Genomic DNA, 21,151 nt, shown 5'->3' with positions numbered 1-21,151 from the left:
GATTGTCAGCTGATTTCTCAAAAGAGAACTTACAGGCAAGAAGGGGCTGGAAAGAGGTATTCCAAGTCATGAAAACCAAAGATCTACAACCACGATTGCTCTACCCAGCAAAGTTTTCATTTAGAATGGAAGGACAGATAAAGTGCTTCTCAGATAAGACCAAATTCAAGGAGTTCATCATCACCAAGCCCTTTTATATGAAATGTTAAAGGGACTTACCTAAGAAAAAGAAGATAAAAAAGATGAACAGTGAAAGGACAGCAAACTCACAGTTAGTAACAACCACACCTAAAACAAAAGCAAACTAAGAGGACAGCTAGATCAGGAGCAGAACCATAGAAATGAAGATCTCATGGAGGGTTAGCAACAGGGGAGTGGGAGGAGAGGAAGAGGGGAGAAGGTACAGAAAATAAGTAGCATAGACAGTAGATAGAAAATAGATAGGGGGGAGGGTAAGAATAGAAGGGGAAATACAGAATCTAAAGAATTTGAGACACGTGCTCATGAACTAAAGGGGGAAATGGTGGGGGAGGGGTATGCAGGGTGGAGGGGAATGGAGGGGGGAATAGAGCAAATGTAATGGCATAATCAATAAAAAAAGTTAAAAAAAATAAAAATAAAAAATAAAATATGAGGAGAGCCTTAGGAACCCCTGGGACAACTTTAAACATTCCAACATCCAAACCACAGGGGTGCCAGAAGGAGAAGAGGCACAGCAAGAAATTGAAAACTTATTTGAAAAAATGAAGGAAAACTTCCCCAATCTGGCAAAGGAAATAGACATGGAAGTCCAGGATGCTCAGAGAGGCCCAAAGAATTTGGATCCAAGGAGGAACACACCAAGACACATCAAGATTAAAGGTAAGGAGAGATTCTTAAAAGCAGCAAGGGGGAAGGAGACAGTTACCTACAAAGGAATTCCCATCAGACTGTCAGCTGATTTCTCAAAAGAAACCTTACAGGCAGGAAGGGGCTAGAAAGAAGTATCTGAAGTCATGAAAAGCAAGGACCTGCATCCAAGATTACTCTGCCCAGCAAAGCTATCCATTCCTTTAGAATGGAAGGGCAGATAAAGTACTTCCCAGATAGGTCAAGTTAAAGGAATTCATCATCATCAAGTCCTTATTACATGCAATGTTAAAGGGACTTACCTAAGAAATAGAAGATAAAAAACATGAACAGTCAAATGACAACAAACTCACAACTATCAACAACTGAACCTAAAAAAACAAAAACAAACTAAGCAAATAACAAGAATAGGAACAGAATCACAGAGACGGAGATCACGTGGAGGGTTATCAGTGGTGATGGGGAGGGGGGAGAATGGGAGAAAAGGGACAGGGAATAAGAAGCATAGATGGTAGGCACAAAAGAGACAGGGGGAGGGTAAGGATAGTATGGGAAATGGTGAAGCCAAAGAACTTATATGTATGACCCATGGACATGAACTAAGGAGGGGAATGCTGGAGGGAGGGGAGCATGCAAGGCAGAGGGGGATACAGGGGAAAAAAAAATGGGACAACTGTAATAGCATAACCAATAAAATATACTTGGGCCTCTCACAACACCAAGAAGTGGTACACTAATACGCATGGGTTCCTAGGACACTCACCTAGCAGGGGAAGCCTATACTATTACAAGGGGTCTACCCTTCAGAAGATAATTCTGGTGTTTTTTTGTGTCCCCACTGGTAGACTATGAAATGGTACTCAGGCAATACTGCCATCATGGGTGGACCTTGAGAATATTATGCTAAGCAAAATAAGTCAGTCACAAAAAGCTAACTGAGAACCATATGATTTCACTTATATGTGGGATATAAAACTGAAACTCTTAGAGACAACAGTGTGATAGTTATGAGAGGGAAGGAGCTGAGAAGTAGGGAGGAGGAAGGGGGGGCATATATGGTGACAGAAGATGATCTGACTTTGTGTGGTGGGCATATAATGCAATATACAGACCATGTATCATAGAAATGTACACTTGAAACCTGTATGATCTCATTAATGTCTCCCCAATAAATGTAATTAAAAATACACAGAAACATACCTTATTTTGTATGTGTGTGTGTATTTCTACACAAAACCAAAATATTACTATGTGTTGACAGGATGACTGAGAATGGTTAGTTTGTTACTGTCCATATTTAGTGAACGGTTTCTGGTATCAAAGGTAAAGTTAAGTTGTAAGGTAACATGTTTATAATAAGGTTAAACATATTTAATTGCCTTTTACTATGATGAAACTGAGTCCCATGAATACAAATCACCTCAGTCTGGAATTCATGGTTCACAAGGACTCCTCTTGAATACTGCATAGCAGCTGAGCCACAGATTTTATGTAATTAACCTCAAAGTGCTTACTTGATAAGGAAAAACACAGAACTGTTTTAGTTTATAACATGCAAAGCTCTAAATGAAGGTTTTATTTGAACATTACTGGGGGGAAAAAAGCCATTAAAAACCTTAAAAAATATTGTGGAAGGGGAGGTGGGTGGAGGTGGAAGAGGCTACAGGGAGATAAACGGTGATGGAAAAAGTAAAACAAAATAAAAAAGAAAGAAAAGCCTTAAAAAAGCTTTATTTGATAATAAAATAGGTCATGTTTTCATGGAAGAAAATATAAAAATATAAAATAGGGAAAAACCACATTCAAAAAATTCCTTGTAAAAATAATTATTTACCGCTACCCTTACTTTCTGTACATAGATAGCAGTACATATACCCACTTACATTATTTACAGAAATGGGCTCGTAAGATGCACGCTCTGTCAAAAGTTTTTCCATGTAATGTTCCCACAGGTGATTAACAGAGCTTTTTACAAGGCTATGTGAAAGAAGTAATAAAGCAAATTTTCTTAGAACATATTTAGATCTCAAGTTAACAATCAAAGGATGAGGAAACCACTCAACTGATCCTATCTCTCTACTGCACTTTAAAGGAGTGGTTCACTAGACAAAAGACTAACATTTTAGAAGAACTATGTTAGTTTCTTACGTCCACTCTGGAATTCAGCCCAAACACCAATTTAGTCAAAAAACTCCTATGCATTTTTAGTTTAGAACACTACATAATTTTCATTTTTGTGATGGTATGACAAGGTAATATTAGCAGCTAACATTTACATGATATTTATTAGGTTTTAGGCACTGTCCTTAACACTTTACACATGCTAACTCATTCAACATTTACCACCTCACAAAACAGGTTATCACCATTTTTCAAATCAAGAAAACAAAAACCAGTTCATACCCTGTACAAGGTCACCAGCTGATAAATCCTGTGGCCAGGATTTGTACATAGCAGCCTGATTCTAAACTTTACTTTTCTCAGGGACAAATGCTGAAGTAAAAAGAACATTCTAGTAATACTGTTCAAATAAGCAGAACGCTGAATACCTGGCTTCTTTCCATTTTTTGAGAATTCTGGTTAATGAATACTTCTACTGTAATTTAATATACCTAGGTCTCAAGATAAATTTAATCACAGGAAAAGAGTTATTGTGAACAATCAACCTTATTGTCTTTGTAAGACAAAATAATTTACAGTAAGACAAAATAATTTACAACATAAAAGATCATCTAATTAATGACATACTTCATTTTATGCACACCTCCTTAATAAAATTTACATTTTAAAGAAGTGGCAGGGGTAGTTCAGGTTCATTATCTAATTATTCAGACAAAAGAAGGGAAGGAACATAGTCCTAATAGTTTCAAAAGTATAGTGTGCATACTGTTACATATGAGGAAAAAAACCAGGAAACTTTTAAAATCTGAATTAAAGATTATATGTGAGAACCAGCTTTGTTATCCAAATTAGGAATCAGAGTGAAAGGCTGCTGACCAGGTAGTCCACATGGTAATAGCTGTATGAACTTAAGAGGATAAGAAAGATCAGGTATTTAAGAGTTTATATGTGATCAGCCAATAAAGTCCTCTCCCTGGGAGGGATTCTCCTTCACTTATTTTGTCCACTACTCTCAAGATGCATGGTTTGTGACCTCTATATTTCAAGGTTACGCTTTCTTGACTAATTATAATTAGATTTCACATGTGCATAAAACAGCTAGGAGTGAGAAGAGGAGGCTCAAATGGTGACTTTCTCAGATTCCACACCCCTTGGTCTGTGCGTGTCAGTCTAATTTTTGTCATTTCAGTCTCCAAGGTTCCTCTTTGGGTTTTATCTTTGCTATTTCATCTCAAAGGCTACCTTTGTTCAAAATGTATATCCTGTTGTCATATTCCCCATGAGCTGACAGAAGATTTCTCTAGTGGAATTTTCTAAGTTTGGCTTTTTTCCCCACAACTTGAGTTGCTTTGCCAGGAAGTTAGATTTTACTATTGTAAAAAATTTTTTAAAATGGTACAAATAAAAAAATATTGGAAGAAAAATATTAATGTATTGTATTTGAGGTGGTAGGATTATGGGTGATCAGTAAATTCTATTTTCTTGTACCTTCCAGTTGTAATGGTATGTATTACTTTTATAAGGAGAAAATAAATGTGTTTTAAAAGCAAAAAAAAAAGATATAACTCTTTTTAGTAACTCTCTAATAACTCAAGATAATTACTGTAGCTGACTTACTGAATTCTTTACTATTTTCTATCTAAGTGCTACTGAAATTTTTATGTGGAAAATGAAGATTGGGTCTTGGCATACTTCATATTGGATTGTTAGTTCCTGAAGCAACTGATCAACAGAGGGGAAGATTTTTGTATTCTCATCTATTGTGCCGGATCTAGTTTAGACTGCACAGGTGTGGTTAGAGGTGAGAGAGCTTTGGAAACAGCTGTATTAAATCTCTTTGGGGGTTAGGATATATTCTACCAACCACTTATCCCTTTCTACTCCAAATATCTCAGCAATGGACTGCATGTTAGCGTCTCTTCCAAATTCCTTTGTTGATTAGGTCATGAGGTGATTAGGGCATGACCGAAGAACCCTCATGAACAGGATTAGTGTTTTTAGAGATGAGACCACAGAGAGATCCCTAAGCCATGTGAAAACAGTGAAAAGAGCCAGTCTATAAACCAGGAAGTGGTTTCTCACTAGACACTGAACCTGCTGGTGTCTTGATCTGGATATTCTTAGCTTCTAGAACTGGGAGAAATAAATTTTGTTTGTTTATATATTTATATACACATACAAACATATAAATATAGTATATAAAACCAAACAAACAAATAAAAAGTCAGACTTTATCCAGTGGGGCAATGCCAGCTTTAACCTGGACATCTTATATACAGGGAGTATATTCTGTATTGTGGGTGAAGTCTCAAAAGTTTTGTGAAGTAATGACCCTCTTTTATACACCGAGTAGTTTTACATTCATTTTTGCACTCAAGGCAGAAAAACCCACCAGGTTTGACCCACACTGAGCAGGAAACTGTCAGAGCCTGAGGAATCTTTCTAAGGCTGTCACAGGTGGGGGAGAAAGAGCATCATTTAATATTTGATGCTTTGTATAACCGGTACCCCAGGAGGCAAATTCTACTGGCATTAGGACAGGTACCTAAATTCTTTTTCCAGAAGTGAAATGAGATGTTTATTCATTGCAATAATTACAACAAACCAACAATAACCCAGGAACTGGTTAAAAAGTATGTGATTTTGGAGTATACTTTCTAAAGAGCAGGATATTAAAAGCTGCAGTAAGATTACTGGCCTATAATCACCAGGAAAACTAGAAATATACAGTTAAAAAGCACTAAAAACAAAATATCCACAATGCAATTTTTACTAATCCAATTAAATACAAGAAGAACCTTACTGTCTTTGTAAGACAAAATAATTTATTAGCAACATAAAAGATCACCTAATTAATGACATGCCTCATTTTATGCACACCTCCTTAATAAAATTTACATCTTAAAGAAGTGGCAGGGTAGTTCAAGTTCATTATCTAATTATTCAGACAAAAGAAGGGAAGGAACATAGTCCTAATAGTTTCAAAAGTATAGTTTGCCTGGCTAGTGTAGCTCAGTGGATTGAGCGCAAGCCTGCGAACCAGAGTATCGCGGTTCAATTCCCAGTCAGGGCACATGCCTGGGTTGCAGGCTAGTTCCCAGCAGGGGACCCATGGGAGGCAACCATACATTGATATTTCTCTCTGTCTCTCTTCTTCCCTTCCCCTCTAAAGATAAATAAATTAAAAATCTTTTTAAAAAAGTATAGTTTGCATACTGTTAAGTATGAGGAAAAAAAATCCAATGATCTGGAAAAGAGGGAGAAGGTTGAAGATTAGGAATGAAGTAGATTCCTAGAGAATGAAAAATACTATTACATTTAAAAGATACCACAAGAATATTCCCAGTATTTTGATATTCAATATATAACCAACTTGGCTACTACCTAAATTATTCTTTCTCCAATAAAAAGTGTGTTTCAGTGTATCAGAATGAAAAAAAATCCTTCCTATGATATATCTGGATTTAACCAAGAAGTTAGGGGAAAACAGATTTTTTTTAAAAATAGAAATTTGTGTCGATATTGCAGGAAAACATCTGTTTTTGTAAGCAAGCAATGTCAATTAAAGTGATATCAAACAGAATAAACATCCAGACCTCAATACAGATGTTATTTAACACTGCCATTGTCCTTTGTTAAGGGACTGTACTGTTGCAATATTATCTCATTCCTGCTAGCACTTGCAGAGGAAACCACAATCGATTCTGTAAGCTGAGAGAACTAGGGCAGTATAAACTGATGGCTTAGACACTTCCCTGGAGGGTCCCAAAGAATATTCTATTTTTAACTCTCTTTCACTTCAAAGACAAGCAAGGGAATAGAGTGTTCTGCAGGGAAGTACTGCCCAGGCTATGCAGGCTAGCTTTCTCTTATGTAGGTGACCTGAACTAGCATTTGTGTTAAAGGAAAGCCTTCATAATATGGATTAGATATCATTAGAAAGATAAAAAGAATTAAGAACTGCTTAGTCAGAACCATAAAACTAAAGTTTATTAAATTTTATTATTCAATTTTTTCCAGACTAAACTTTTATTACTGAAGCACTGTGATGGTAGTTTTTTTGAGAAACCATTTTGCTAACTTTAAACTTATTGGTAAGTAGGTATTTATAAGACAATTTACAAGAACTATTTCCATACCATCAAAACTTCAAGCATTTAATGCTGGTCTGTCTGATGTCTGTGGTACTATTTAGTGAGCAGGCAAGTTTAACTATTAACTAGCCCCTTAGGTGAATGCAGAAGAAGACACAGTTGCTAGCATCACTATTCTATCTCCTCTATCACCCACTGGTCTCCTACCACTGTGCCTGAACTAAACATATATGCAAACACAAAAAACAAATCTAATTAAAACAGCCACACAGATGATAACTCACAACTATTTAAATGATGGTCTTAAGAAGAGTCTATACATCTCAAGAAAATCTATGGGTACTTACCAGACACATTTGGCTCCGGATTTCAGTGGCGGCAGGTTAATGGAGAAGGGAAAAGGGAAATAGGTGCATTTGTAGGTATTAAATAATGTCTGAATCTGTGCTGGTCATACAATACCACGAAATGATCACAGAATCAATGAAAAAAAACAATAGCCAGGGCCACCAACCTAGTAATATAAATATAAAATTCCTATTACTCCCACAAAAAGTTGTCAGTAAGGAAAATGACTTTGCTCCCAGAGTCCCTATTTGACATAACTAAATCCTTTATCATTAACACCCCTCCCCTTATTACCCAGCAGGGCCTTTTATATCCCAGTTACTTTAAATTTGTACCTTGCAATGCTGCCAATGTTCTGTGCATCTTACAGAGTGTTTATCCTAACATGTTCCTCCTACAGTGTGGTTCATCAGGACCCTACCAGAGTCTGCTGGTAACAAAACTTAAATCAGTTTGCAAACACATGGTTCTGAGTTATTTGAAAAGCTGAGATGGAAGATATAATGTACTGATATTCTCTGAATTTATCAACCAATTGTAAAACCATGTTTAGTTTTACAGTCATTTTGCTTCCCACATGCATACAATATCAGCGTTTAGAAAAAAAATAAAATTATATCACTGGTCAGAGACCAAGTAGCTTCAAATGCTTTTAGATGTCTTATTTGATGGCATAGTTTAATGCATAACAATTCTAAAAAGTTATGTAGCAATAGAAAGAGAGACATATTTGACTTTTGCTAATGAGTTTGGCATCATTAAGACATTGAACTTCTAAAAGCTCCAAACCAAACTGAATCTGCCATCCAAATCTGCTCTGGAAAAGAAATTAAAGCAATAGCTTCTACAAATTTTTAAAAGGTAAATTATATTAAGCCAAGGGTGTCATTTAAATTAAAATCCCTATTGCTGAGTATGATGCATGATTAATAGGCATTATAATTGATGGAAAATATAAGCAAATATTAATACCTTAAAACAGCATAAAAAAAGAAAGAAAGAAAGAAAAGAAAAAGGAAGAAAAAAAAAAAAGAGCAGTGGAAACCTGAGTAAAAAGAAGCCAGGAAGCAGCTGAAAAAGAGACCGGTTCACTGTGAGAAATGTAAACCTCTCAGACAGTGCTACGGCCCCGAATCCAACAGCTCAGGAACAAGGCCAATTATTGCAAAATATTAAACATATATGGTGAAGCTGCAAACTTTTCAAAAGAGTAGTAAGAATGAAAGCAGCTACATAGAAAACAGCCAGGGCCTCATAAACCTAAAATCTTTGCTATAATCACTACCTGCAGAAATTGGTATAAATCTGAGAATACCAAGCTCCTTATATTTAGTATACTTTATAGTCTCCGAGCTGTAAATTTTATCATAAAGAGTTAGGATAACAAATCCTTATTACTCCAACTGGCAAGTAATCAGATCTTTTGAAACTGTTGTTTATATGACTCCAGTTCTTGATAGTAAGTCATTATTGTAAACCAATTCTCAGATATTCCCACCTCCCTGAACTAGAAATGACACGACAGACACAGAACCATGGAATTTTAGGCTACAGAGAAGCTTCAACAGACAACAGAGTAAAACTCCCTTACTTGGAAAATAAGTAAATTGAAAAACCTGGAAACTTTAAGTGATACACCTAAAACCAATTAATAACAAATAAGGGCTGTTAGGATTTGACTCCTATTTTGTTTTCTTTCACATTATATGCTACATTGTCCGAAAAGCCTTATGTAGCCAGAATTTCTTCTGCTTTTGTGATAGAGGTTGACTTTACCTTGTTATGAATAACCATGACAGCTTCACATTCACAACAAAAGATGTGTACATTCATGTCCCATAATAGACCAGAGGTCATCAAGGAGACCAATAACTATTGTGGTCCTCTGGCACATACTTGATAAAAGAGCAAAGCATTTCATCCTTTTTCTCTTTCCCCAAAACGGAAAAAAAAAGGAAAATCCTATATTTTACTGTTCATACCCTATCTGGTTTCAGAATACTTGATTCAATTGGATTTGCTAATTTATGGCAAAAACTTTTTGGAGTTATATACAAACTTTGAAAATTATTTATCTGTGCCTTAGTGTAGAAAAATTGTTCCAAATCTATCAATGCTTTCATTATTTGGTTGAATTAGTTTCACCATTCTATGCAAAATAAATAAATAAATAAACAAACAAATAAATAAATAAGAAAATGCAAGTAACTAAAAGTTGTTTGAAGAAAACAGATGTAAGATGTGACTATTTCTAATTTTAATCAGATTGGGATGGTAGAATGTAGGGAAATATAAGGAGAAAATATAGAAAAGAAATCCAGAAAGTCAGATTATTTATTTTCAAAATTTTTAGAAAAGGATTTATTTATTTTTAGAGAGTGGGGAAGGGAGGGAGAAAAAGAGGGAGAGATATATCAGTTGGTTGCCTCTTGTGTGCCCCCTACTGGAGATCTGACCTGTAACCCAGGTATGTACCCTGACTAGGAATCAAACTGGTGACCTTTTGGTTTGCAGGTTGGCACTCAATTCACTGAGCCACACCAGCTGCGGTGAAAGTCTGATTTTTTAAAATAAAGATGTAAATTACTGAGACAGAAATTGGTATAAATCTGCGAAAAGAATCAGAAACAAAAAACTTTCACCCTGGCTGGGTAGCCCACTTGGTTAGTGTCCTCCTGAAGTGCCAAGGTTGTAGGTTCAAACCTCAGTCAGGGCACATATAAGGATCAACCAATGAATGTATAAATAAGTAGAAAAATAAAACCGTACTCTCTTCCTCTTATTCTTTCCCCCAAATCAATAAAAACAAACAAACATACACAAAACACAGTTTGTTCATTTCTCAGTGCATTTTACTTTTCTAATAGGACACCCACAAATGTAAATGTACATTTTCTGTAAGCTTTGACATAAAAAATAACTATGAGCTTACTACAAAAGTCTTTCGGTAACTTTTTAAAAATATTCAAATACTATAAATTCTATAAAAAGGTTCAATATGATTACCAACACAATACCTGGCATTGGCACTACTGAACTTTTCTTTCAAGGGAAACTTCTATTGTACTTATTAGCATAACAAAATTTTTCTCTTTCAGACAAGGATGCTTTGAGGATTTATTTCACCTTTTGTCTTCAAACTAAATGAGATTCAACTAACTTAAGCTATAAGTTAAGAGAATCTACACAAAAATAACTGGAACAAACTACAGTTATAAAGTAGTATATATTATGACTGACTCTGAGTCAAATACAATGTCAAAAACTACTTATTCAGACATATTCTCTCTCTGTGTCTGTATTATCCAGATCCAGTCTAACTTATTGTTTTCTTCCTTCTGACCATAACTAGTATTAGGAAAAAAACCCAAATTAAAATATGACTGATGATAAACACATGCTATCTGTCACACACATATTTTGGCCTTCAATTAGAAGTGCCCCCCCCTTTTTGCAGGGATACATTTGTACAAACACAGTGGTCCGACCCGTAACTACAAGTTTTAATTTTGCAGGCAATTTGAAAAAAATTTAGTCATAAAAAAGAACAAAACTAATAAACTCACACAAACACAGAACAAAGGATCTTTGACTACCTTATTAATAGGGTGTATTAATGAACTATGTTAATTAGTCACACACAAGGTACTTGAGTGGGGAATGTGAAGATAATTTTTAATCATCATGGTATTAGCTATAATCTGTATTATAATTTTGAGAGAAAAAATCAAGACTAAAAACAATATGAAAAGTCAGCACTGAGGTTTAGTGACTGAGGTACTAGGAAAACTCAAAGTGATTTCTATAAGAATAAAACAGTAATGTATTACAGCTAACGAGCAGCATCACAACCAATGTTTCTATGTATAGAGGAACTTTTGATGCCCTTCAAAATTATAGCATTATAAGTGGATATATTATTAAACTTCAGGAAAACCTGAAACTAGAGTCATATTGGAGACAGGGCAAATTCTAAGATGGCTAAAAGGACCCATACCTGTACTCAAAATCCTTTAGAAGAACATCTGCACACATACGATACAGGGCCAGTAACACACAAAAAGGAAGAACCTACATACTAAGTACAAGACAGCTCCTGGGAGCAACAGATTAAGGACCTGGAAGTTCCCCTGCAGGGATGAAAAGTAAGAGTCTTATCTTGTAAAGGAAGGTGCTAAATCAGAATGATCACTGAAGATTGCGCAAGTGATGAGAAGTAAGAATACTTCTCATCAGACTGCCCAGCGCTGAAGTCTTCTTCCTGAAACTGCAGTACTCCTTAAGAGTTCCACACAATATCAAGAGCAACAAACTGCCTAAGTGGAGGCAGAAGATTATGTGGCCTTGGGGAGTTACACTGACATGGTCTGAGAGCCTCTAAGCGTGACAAGTAGCTGATAAGGTCCCCACCCCCAAAAATAAAAATTTTACTTCGACACCTGGAGTTATGAAATGCAGAAAAAAATACCTTATTAAACATCTAGGTAGAAGTATACATCTAGATGGGAAGCACTTAAGAGAAATGAATTGAGTAAAATAAGATAGTTTTGTGCATTGAGATCAATTTTTTGAACTGAATGTTTAAAGAAAATTTGAAAGGGACAAAAGGAAAACAATCTTTTGAGTTTTAATATTTTGTTATACCCAGTATTAGATTGCATTTGGTTTAAAAATACCTTTCACAATACAACCAGCAGACTGGCAAAGAAAACACAAAAACAGATCTTTAAGAACATCATTCCTTTTAAAAGCATTCCTACTGATACTGAGACAACAAATTTTCACTAGAGTTTTCAATCAAATTTAGGCTCAGGGGACATTTTAACTTGTCTTGCCTGTCTTTTGTTGTTACCACTGGTGGATTACCAGGTGCAAAGAAGGCCTGACTATAATGGCAGCCAGCACCAGGAAGCTGTTTACCACACTGCTCAGGCTGGTACGATCTTTTCATCATGGATCCTAACCTTTTAGCATATAAACCTGTCGGTGTGGTATTTGCTAGTAGGTGCTAAGATTTGCCCACTCTTTTAGTATCACTGGTTTTCATATTCACATGTATCTTGTATCTGAGACTACTGATACATTAAGTGTGGCAGTATCTTCACAGTAAGACTGAAAAAAAAGTAAGATAAAAAAAAAGCAACGCCCAAGAGCTAAGAATTGATGACAGAAATACTGCTCACCTGTGTGCTGTGCAGGCTGTAGCAGTGGTTGGTTTAGATGTGAATTGTAATGGACAGAAGGGACTGGGCGATACTGAGGTTGACTGGAGTGATAGTGGCCTGGAGCACAGTAACAGGCTGGCACCTAGGATAAGAATTGAGAGGAAAAATATCAATTTCACTTGCAATAAATTTTTTTTCTGCAAGGCACACAGACTGCAATGAGTAATAATTATTTCCAATACCTATCACCTGCAAATGGACTTTCTTAGCTCTAATTGAACTTTCTTTAAATTTCAAACATACAGCATACATAACAAAAGATACCTAACAGTAAGCCCATCAATGACAGTTAGTAGATATTTTTTGCCTATATTTGTTTCAGATTTTCCTATTTTTTACAAAACCAAACACTAATGAAATAGCTGAAGGCTTATTATACAAAAAATATAGTAAGTCCTGTAGTTGTCCTGTAGTTAGAATACAAAGTCTGTCAAGAAGGTATCCAGTCATGTAATATGAAAAAGAGACATTTACTGAATAAGATACAAGATACAAGAAACATTGTACATAGAACAATAATGTCTTTGTCCTCTTCAAAGAAGCACTCTGGGACCTTATACCGCTCTCCCATTTACCATCAGTTGCTGTGGTATTTTCCTGTATCTCACTGAAGGTCTGAAATCTCTTCCTTTTCAAAGGTGATTTTAGTTTTGGAAAAACCCAGAAGTCTCAGGACACCAAATCTGGGCTGTAGGGGAGCAGAGTCACCTGGGTGATTAGATGTTTCACCAAAAACTCTGCATGAAACGTGATGCACGAGTGGGCATGTTGCTGTGATATGCTGCCAATCACTGGTTGCTCATAGCCACAGCCTTCTGAATCATCTGAATAGTTTTTGCAGAGATGCAAAAACTTAATGCAAAATTTGATGCAGATTTGTTACTCTACTTGCCTGGACATTTTGAATGCAATGGGCACACAGTACACATGCTCATTCAACGGCATCTACCACCCCCAATGACGAGTACAGTGAAGTCGTCATAGTTCACACATGCGCATTCCAGTCCACTCCCTCTCCTTGCCTGACAGGTTACATCAGTGTTGGGCAAACTGTTTTCATTATATTAACAATGACTGGATTTTTCTGGACAGACCTTGTATAATATTTCTATAAATGTTGTTAAATGTCTATTTTATATATATATAATCTGTTATCTATATATAAATTGTTGAGAATTTAAAAAATTTACATTTATGTTACTCTATTATAACTTCATATAACTTATTTTGCAGTTAACATTGTTTTGGAGACTTTTCTTGGTTAAACATGTACTGTTAGTTCATTCAACTTAAATGTTGAACAGCAATCATAATATAAATAAGTCACTTTATCCATGCTCACATTTTAATGCACAGTTGTACAGTTTCTATTCCTTAATTTTTCTCATTATTTCTAATGAAAATTAAAATGTCAACATAGACACTTTGTCAATTATACCTCAATAAAGGTGAGGAAAAAGCTACTAAGACTATCTTGATTTCTTTTTCCTTCCATAGCTATTTATATCTGCTTTGAATTTCCCTTAAGTAATCTAATCTAATTTGGGGTGATAAATAAATAATCCAGTATATAGTAGTTAACTTGATTCAGTTCATAGGCTCTCTCAGGCTTGGCTCCCTGACTGGGTTACTACTAAAAGACAGAGATCTATGGAGATCTTAGAGTGCCCATTTCATCTGGAAACCAGCCTAGCAAAGAATTTCTAGATCAGGTATAAGCCAAGAATCCCCTATATTTACTGTAATATTGTTCTGTCGTCAAAACATTAGACACAATACAGATGTGATCCTTTTCTTGGAAATTCAGCAATGAATGGGTACATCCTAACTTCAGATCTTACCCATTATATTTTTGTATGTATATATGTAAATAAGCACTATCTTTTTTCTTTAAACAAAAGACATCACTGTTTAAGGCAAAAAAAACCCCACTATTTTTTGTTTGTAATGTGTATGCATGTAATATATTTGATAATAATGGAGAGTGGGTAAGAAGAATTATTCTGCTAACATGACCGGGATATTGTACTTAAAGTTTCATAGAAACATTAGGCACATTTTGATAAGCTAGATACATATAGTAGTCCTTAAAGAAACTACACAAACACAAGATTCAAAGTGCTGTAGATAAAAAGCAATAAAAGAAGTAAAATAAAACACTAAAATTGTTCATATTATACAAAAAGCAGGAAAGGAAGCAGATAGAAAGAAAATACAGATAGGACAAATCAAAAATAAATAGCAGTGTGGCATAGCTGCATCTAACCATGCCAAGCCCTTAAAACAACCAGATACTCCAATCAGGCTGGGTAAAGCAGTAAAAATAAAATAAAACAAAACAAAAAACCAACTCTATACTGTATGTAAAAGACACTTGAAGTATAAAGTTGCAAATAGGAGAGAGTAAAAAGACATTCCATTTAAATGCTAATGAAATGAAGGCTAAAATCACTATATTAAAGTCAGATAAAATAGGTTCCAATTCAAAGAACAGTATTGGAACCAGAAAACCACTTTGTAAAGACATGAGTCAACATATCAGGAAGATACAATAAATATAAATTGCTTAATACAGATTCAAATCCTATAAAAAGGGAGAAATAGACAAACCTGCTATCATTTATTGCTACGACTACACAAAAATTATGTAAGAAAGCAGATCTCAAAGACATTATCAACCACATTGACTCAACTGATATTTAAAGAATAGAAAATGCAAAAACAGTATAAAAGTAATTTAAAAAGTCATCCTTCATTCAATAATGAAGACAATACTGTTACGGTGGCAATAACAAGCAAAACAATCTATAGATTGAATGCAATCTCTATCAAAAGTCCCATGGCCTCTTTTGCAGAAATGAAAAAGCCAATTCTCTAATTCATATGGAATCACAAGGGATCTGAACAGTTAAAACAATTTTGACAAAGAAGAAGAGAATTGGAGAATTCACACTTCCTGATTTTAAAACTTTCTACAAAGGTACAGTAATAAAACAGTATAGTACTGGTATAGATAGAAATACAGAATAGTGTAAAAGTGAGAGTCCAAAAAAACTATATTTATGGTTAAGTAATTGAAAAGGGAACTAAGACTATTCAATGGAAAAAAACCCCACAGGGTCTTCAACAAATGACGATGGAACAAATAACACCCACATGCAAAACAAAAATGAAGTTGAACCCTTACCTCATACCACATATAAAAATTACTCAAAATTGATAAATGACCAAATTTAGGAGCCAAAGCCATAATACCCTGAGAAGATAACAGGGATAAATCATGACCCTGAATTTGGCAATGGATTCTTTTTTTTTTTGTATCCTCACCTGAAAATATTTTTCATTGCTTAATTTTTAATTGTATATTTTCCATTACCATTTATTCCCCTTTTACTCCCACTCCCCACAATCACCAGTGTTGTCCATGTCCATGAGTTCTTTTTCCTTTTTGCTGAAGCCCTTTACCTCTTAACCCCCTGCCCACACAGCTCTCAGCCTGCCCTCTATTTTGCTTGTTAGCTCAGTTTGTTCATTAGATTCCACATATAAATGAAATTATATGGTATTTTTAGAGAGAGAGAGGAAGGGAGAAAGAGAAACATCAATGCACTGATTAGTTGCCCTCTGTGCATGTCCGTACTGGGCATCTGCTTGGACCAGGAATAGTACACATCTGAATCAGGGACCAAACCCATATGTAACCTTGGTATTTGCCCTGACTGGGAATCGAACCTGCAAACCTTTGATTATGGGACAATGCTCCAACCAATGGAGACACATGGGTCAGGGTTGGCAAAAGATTCTTAGATATGATACCAAAAGCATGAGCAACAAAGTTTTTAAAAAATGGATAAAGTTGTCTTCATCAAAATTTAAAAACTTTTGTGAATTAAATATATCATCAAGAAAGTAATAAGACAAGCTACAGAATAGGCAAACATATCAGCAAATCAGACATCTGCTAAGGTTCTAGTACCTGAAATATATAAAGAACTCTTACAACTCAACAAAAAAAGACAAACAAATCTGATAAAAAAATAGGCCTTTTAGAAAATAGTTGCTGGCTCTTCAAAAAGTTACATATGAACCAGCAATTCTACTAGGTATATACCCAAAGAAATGAATAACTACTTGTTCATTAACAGCGATATTCTCAAAAGGTGGAAACATCACAAATCCATCAAAGGTCAAAAAGAAGAGCAAACTGTGGTATATATATATATATGTGTATATATATATATATATATACATACACACACACACACATATATATATACACAATGGCATATTATTCAGACATAAAAAGAATGAAATACTGATACATGTTACAATGTGGATTAACCTTGAAAGATTAAGTCAAAGAAGCAATACACAGAAGGTAACACATTGCATGATTTCACTAATGTAAAGTATCCAGAATAGGTAAATCCAGAGACAGAATGCAGATTGGTGGAAGCCAGGGGATGGGGGTTGGGAAAAATTGGTAGCAACTGCTTAATGGGTATGGAGCTTACTTTTGGGGTGATAAAAACGTTTTGGAACCAGAGAGGTAATGGTTGCAAAACACTGTAACGCACTAAATGTCACTGAACTGTTTACTTTCAAATGCTTAATTTTATGTTACATGAACTTGACCTCAATAAAAAACAAACAAACAAACAAAAAATTGCTAAAATTATACAATACAAATTATTTTCAAGGGTACATGAGTCACCACCCCCCAAGAGACTAACTACAGGAACATAAAATAAGACTCAACAGATTCTGGAACACTGAAATCTTAGAGTAGGTTCTCTGACCACATGAAATTAAATTAATAATCTATGCTTCTACCTTAAGAAAGTAGAAAACAAGAGTACATTAAACCTAAAATAAAAAGGAGAAAATGAAAAAAATAGTTCAAATAGAACATGAAAAATAAAATTAATAAAGCCTAATTTGTTTTTTAAGGACATCAATAGGATTGATAAATTTCTAGTTAAATTAGTAAAGAAAAAAGAGAAGACTGAAAATACCAATATCAGGAATTACAGAGGTGATATCACCACTAATCCTAAATATACCAAAAGTATAGTAAGGGGATATTATAAGTAACTTATGCCAATAAATTTGACAACATAATGAAACTGATATAAATGACCAAATCTAGTCCAGGAAGAAATAGGATATTGAATCTGTAATTTTAAAATCTTCTGTGCAAAAAACTCTGGATCCGAATGTACTTATTAATGAAATATAGCAAACATTAAGAATAAATAACATAATTTCTACACAAACTCCTTTAGAATAAAGAAGGGAACAATATCCAACTTATTTTGAGGCCAGTGCATAAACATACATGCAAAAATCCTTAAGAAAATAATAGCAAACTGAGTCCAGTGATACATAAAAAAGATACCATATCGTGACTGAGTGGGGTATGTCCCAGAAATGAAAGGCATTCAAAAAACACTGTATTATAGGTGGAGACGCCATGCTTCCTCACACAACCAAGTTTAGAGTCAACTAAATATTAGCAACAGAAAACACAGTCAGAACACAGAAAATTGAACTTTTCAGAAGTCTGATAACAACAAATTCTTCAGCCTGACTGGTAAGAGGGGCGAAACCAGCAGTTGGTGGAGCAGCGTTGCATAGGAAAACTCCATCAGACAGACTCAGGCACGCAGAATCCAGGCACAGGGTTGGACCTGGTGGGCAACTCAGCGAGTGACCATGGGGAACCAGCGAGGGAGCAGGGCTGCGGGTTGACTGTGGTCTCGCATCCGTGTGTGGATAGACAAGTGAGGGAGTGGGCGATTGGATGGGACCCAGCAGGCCCCAGTGGCGAGCAGCAGCAGAGGGCGCAGCCATTTCCCCGCTCTGACCCCGCCTCCACATACAGCGTCATAACCCAGCGACCTAAGTGGCCCTGCCCTGGTGAACAACCTGAGGCTCTGCTCCTCACCCAGCGGGGCAAAACAGCAGAGGGGGCCGACATTTTCCCGCTCTGACCACGCCCCCACATACAGCATCACAACCGAGCGACCTGGGAGTCCAAGGTTCCCCTCCTCGTACTTAACGGGTGCGAACAGAACAAAATGGCTCAAGAAGATCTCAAAGCCCCAGAGCCTATAAATCTAAGTGATGAAGAAATAGCAAAACTCTCAGACGCACAGTTTAAAACACTGGTGATCAGGATCCTCACAGAACTGGTTGATTATAGCCACCAATTAGAGAAACATATGAAGGCAAAACTAATTTAAATGAATGGAATTGCACAGGAAAGCAATAGCGATGAAAAGGAAACTGGGACTCAAATCAATGGAGTGGACCAGAAGAAAGCAAATAATGGCCAAACAGAAAAGAGTGAAGAAGCAAGAATTCAAAAAAATGAGGAGAGTCTTAGGAACCTCCAGGACATATTTAAACGCTCGAATCCAACATCGAATTATAGGGGTACCAGAAGGGGGAAAGGCACAGCTACCAGTGGAAAACTTATTTGAACAAATAATAAAGGAGAATTTCCCCAATCTGGCAAAGGAAATAGACTTCCAGGAAATCCAGGAAGCTCAGAGAGTCCCAAAGAAGATGGACCCAAGAAGAAACACACCAAGGCACATCATCATTACATTAGCCAAGTTTAAAATGAAGGAGAGAATCCTAGAAGCAGCAAGAGCTAAGGGGACAGTCACCTACAAAGGAGTTCCTATCAGACTGTCAGAGGATTTCTCAAAAGAGACCTTACAGGCAAGAAGGGCCTGGAAAGAGGTATTCCAAGTCATGAAATCCAAAGACCTACAACCAAGATTGCTCTATCCAGCAAAACTTTCATTTAGAATGGAAGGGCAGATAAAGTGCTTCTCAGATAAGATCAAATTCAAGGAGTTCATCATCACCAAGCCCTTATTATATGAAATGTTAAAGGGACTTATCGAAGAAAAAGAAGTTAAAAAAAACATGAACAGTGAAAGGACAGCAAACTCACAGTTATTAACAACCACACCTAAAACAAAAGCAAACTAAAAGGACAGCTAGATCAGGAGTGGAAACATAGAAATGAAGATCTCAAGGAGGGTTAGCAATAGGGGAGTGGGAGAAGGAGAAGGGGGGAGAAGGTACAGAAAATAAGTAGCATAGACATTGGGGAGAAAATAGGGGGAGGGCAGGAGTAGTGTGGGAAATATAGAAGCTAAAGAACTTATGACACATGGACATGAACTAAAGTGGGGAAATGTGGGGGGAGAGGTGTGCAGGGCGGAGGGGAATGAAGGGGGAATAGAACAACTGTAATGGCATAATCAATAAAATAAATAAATAAATAAACCACTGTGTTAACAGAGTAAAGGGAGGGGGGAGGAATCACATAATCACTTCAACAGATGCAGAAAAACATTTAACAAGATTTAATATTCATTCATGGTAAAGACTTTCAGCAAACTAAGAACAGAAGAAAATTTTCTCTGATGATAAAGGACATGGACAAACCCCCCCCCCCCGCAGATAATATTACAAATTAGTGACTGAAGATTAAATTCTTTCCCCTAAGCATGGAAACAAGGGAAATATGTGTACTTTCAAAACTTATATTCAAGTTAATACATGGATTCTGTGGGAGAAGATTTTTGTTAATGATACATTGATAAAGGGTTAATATCCAACTTATATAAAAAACTGGTACTACTTCACATGGGCAGAATTCCTTAACAGACATTTCTCCAGAGAAGGCCAACAGACATATGAAGATGCTCAACATCACTAATCATCAGAGAAATGCAAATTAATACCACAATGAGGTATCACCTCACATTGGTGAGGATGGCCATCATCAATAAATCAACAAGCAACTGTTGGTGAGGATGTAGAGAAAAGGGAACCTTTGTGTATAGTTGGTGGGACTGAAAATTGGTGCAACCACTATGAAAAATGTTTAGGAGGTTTCTCAAAAAATTAAAAATACAATTACCATATGATCTAGCAATCCCACCTCTGGTTATTTATCTGAAGAAATCCAAAACACTAATTTGAAAAGATATATCCATCTCTCTGTTCACTGCAGCATAATTTACAGTAGCCAAGAAAAAGAAGCAACCTAACTCCCATGAATAGATAACTGGATTAAAATGTAGTACATTTATACAATGGAATATTACTCATCCATAAAAAGAACGAAATCTTACCATTTTTAACAACATAGATGAGTCTAGAGGGTAACATCATGCTAAGTGAAATAAGTCAGAAAGAGAAAGACAAATACTATATGGTATTAATTATATGGGGACTCTAAAAATTAAAATAAACATCAAAACAGGATGGAGTTTGGGGAACTGGGTGAAAAAGGTGAAGGGATTAAGAGGTACAAATTGGCAGTTACAAAATAAGCAGAGAGAATATAGTCAATAATGTAATAACTATGTATGGTGTCAGGTGGGTATTAGACTTATCAGGGGAAATCACTTTGTAAAAGTTAGATAAATGAATGTTTAACTACTATGCTGTATACCTGAAACTAATATAATATTATATTACTATAAT

The 21,151-nt window shown here is 35.7% G+C and overlaps 1 protein-coding gene across 13 annotated transcripts in view; it reads right to left on the bottom strand.

The window, feature by feature from the left end:
• Positions 1 to 21,151, bottom strand: part of R3HDM1 (R3H domain containing 1) — a 220,387-nt gene that overhangs the window by 59,899 nt on the left and 139,337 nt on the right. For all 13 annotated transcript variants that reach the window (XM_053666930.1, XM_053666921.1, XM_053666926.1 and 10 more), the window contains one exon: positions 12,596 to 12,719. In XM_053666930.1, the coding sequence (XP_053522905.1) occupies positions 12,596 to 12,719 (124 nt within the window). The remainder of the gene's footprint in view (positions 1 to 12,595; positions 12,720 to 21,151) is intronic.

This window comes from Artibeus jamaicensis, unplaced genomic scaffold, assembly GCF_021234435.1.
Source record: "Artibeus jamaicensis isolate MK-2021 breed Jamaican fruit bat unplaced genomic scaffold, CSHL_Jam_final contig_1284, whole genome shotgun sequence".
In the NCBI taxonomy this organism is placed as follows: Eukaryota; Metazoa; Chordata; class Mammalia; order Chiroptera; family Phyllostomidae; genus Artibeus; species Artibeus jamaicensis.
Note: the sequence above shows the minus strand (reverse complement) of the source record. Positions and strands in the feature narration are given on the sequence as shown.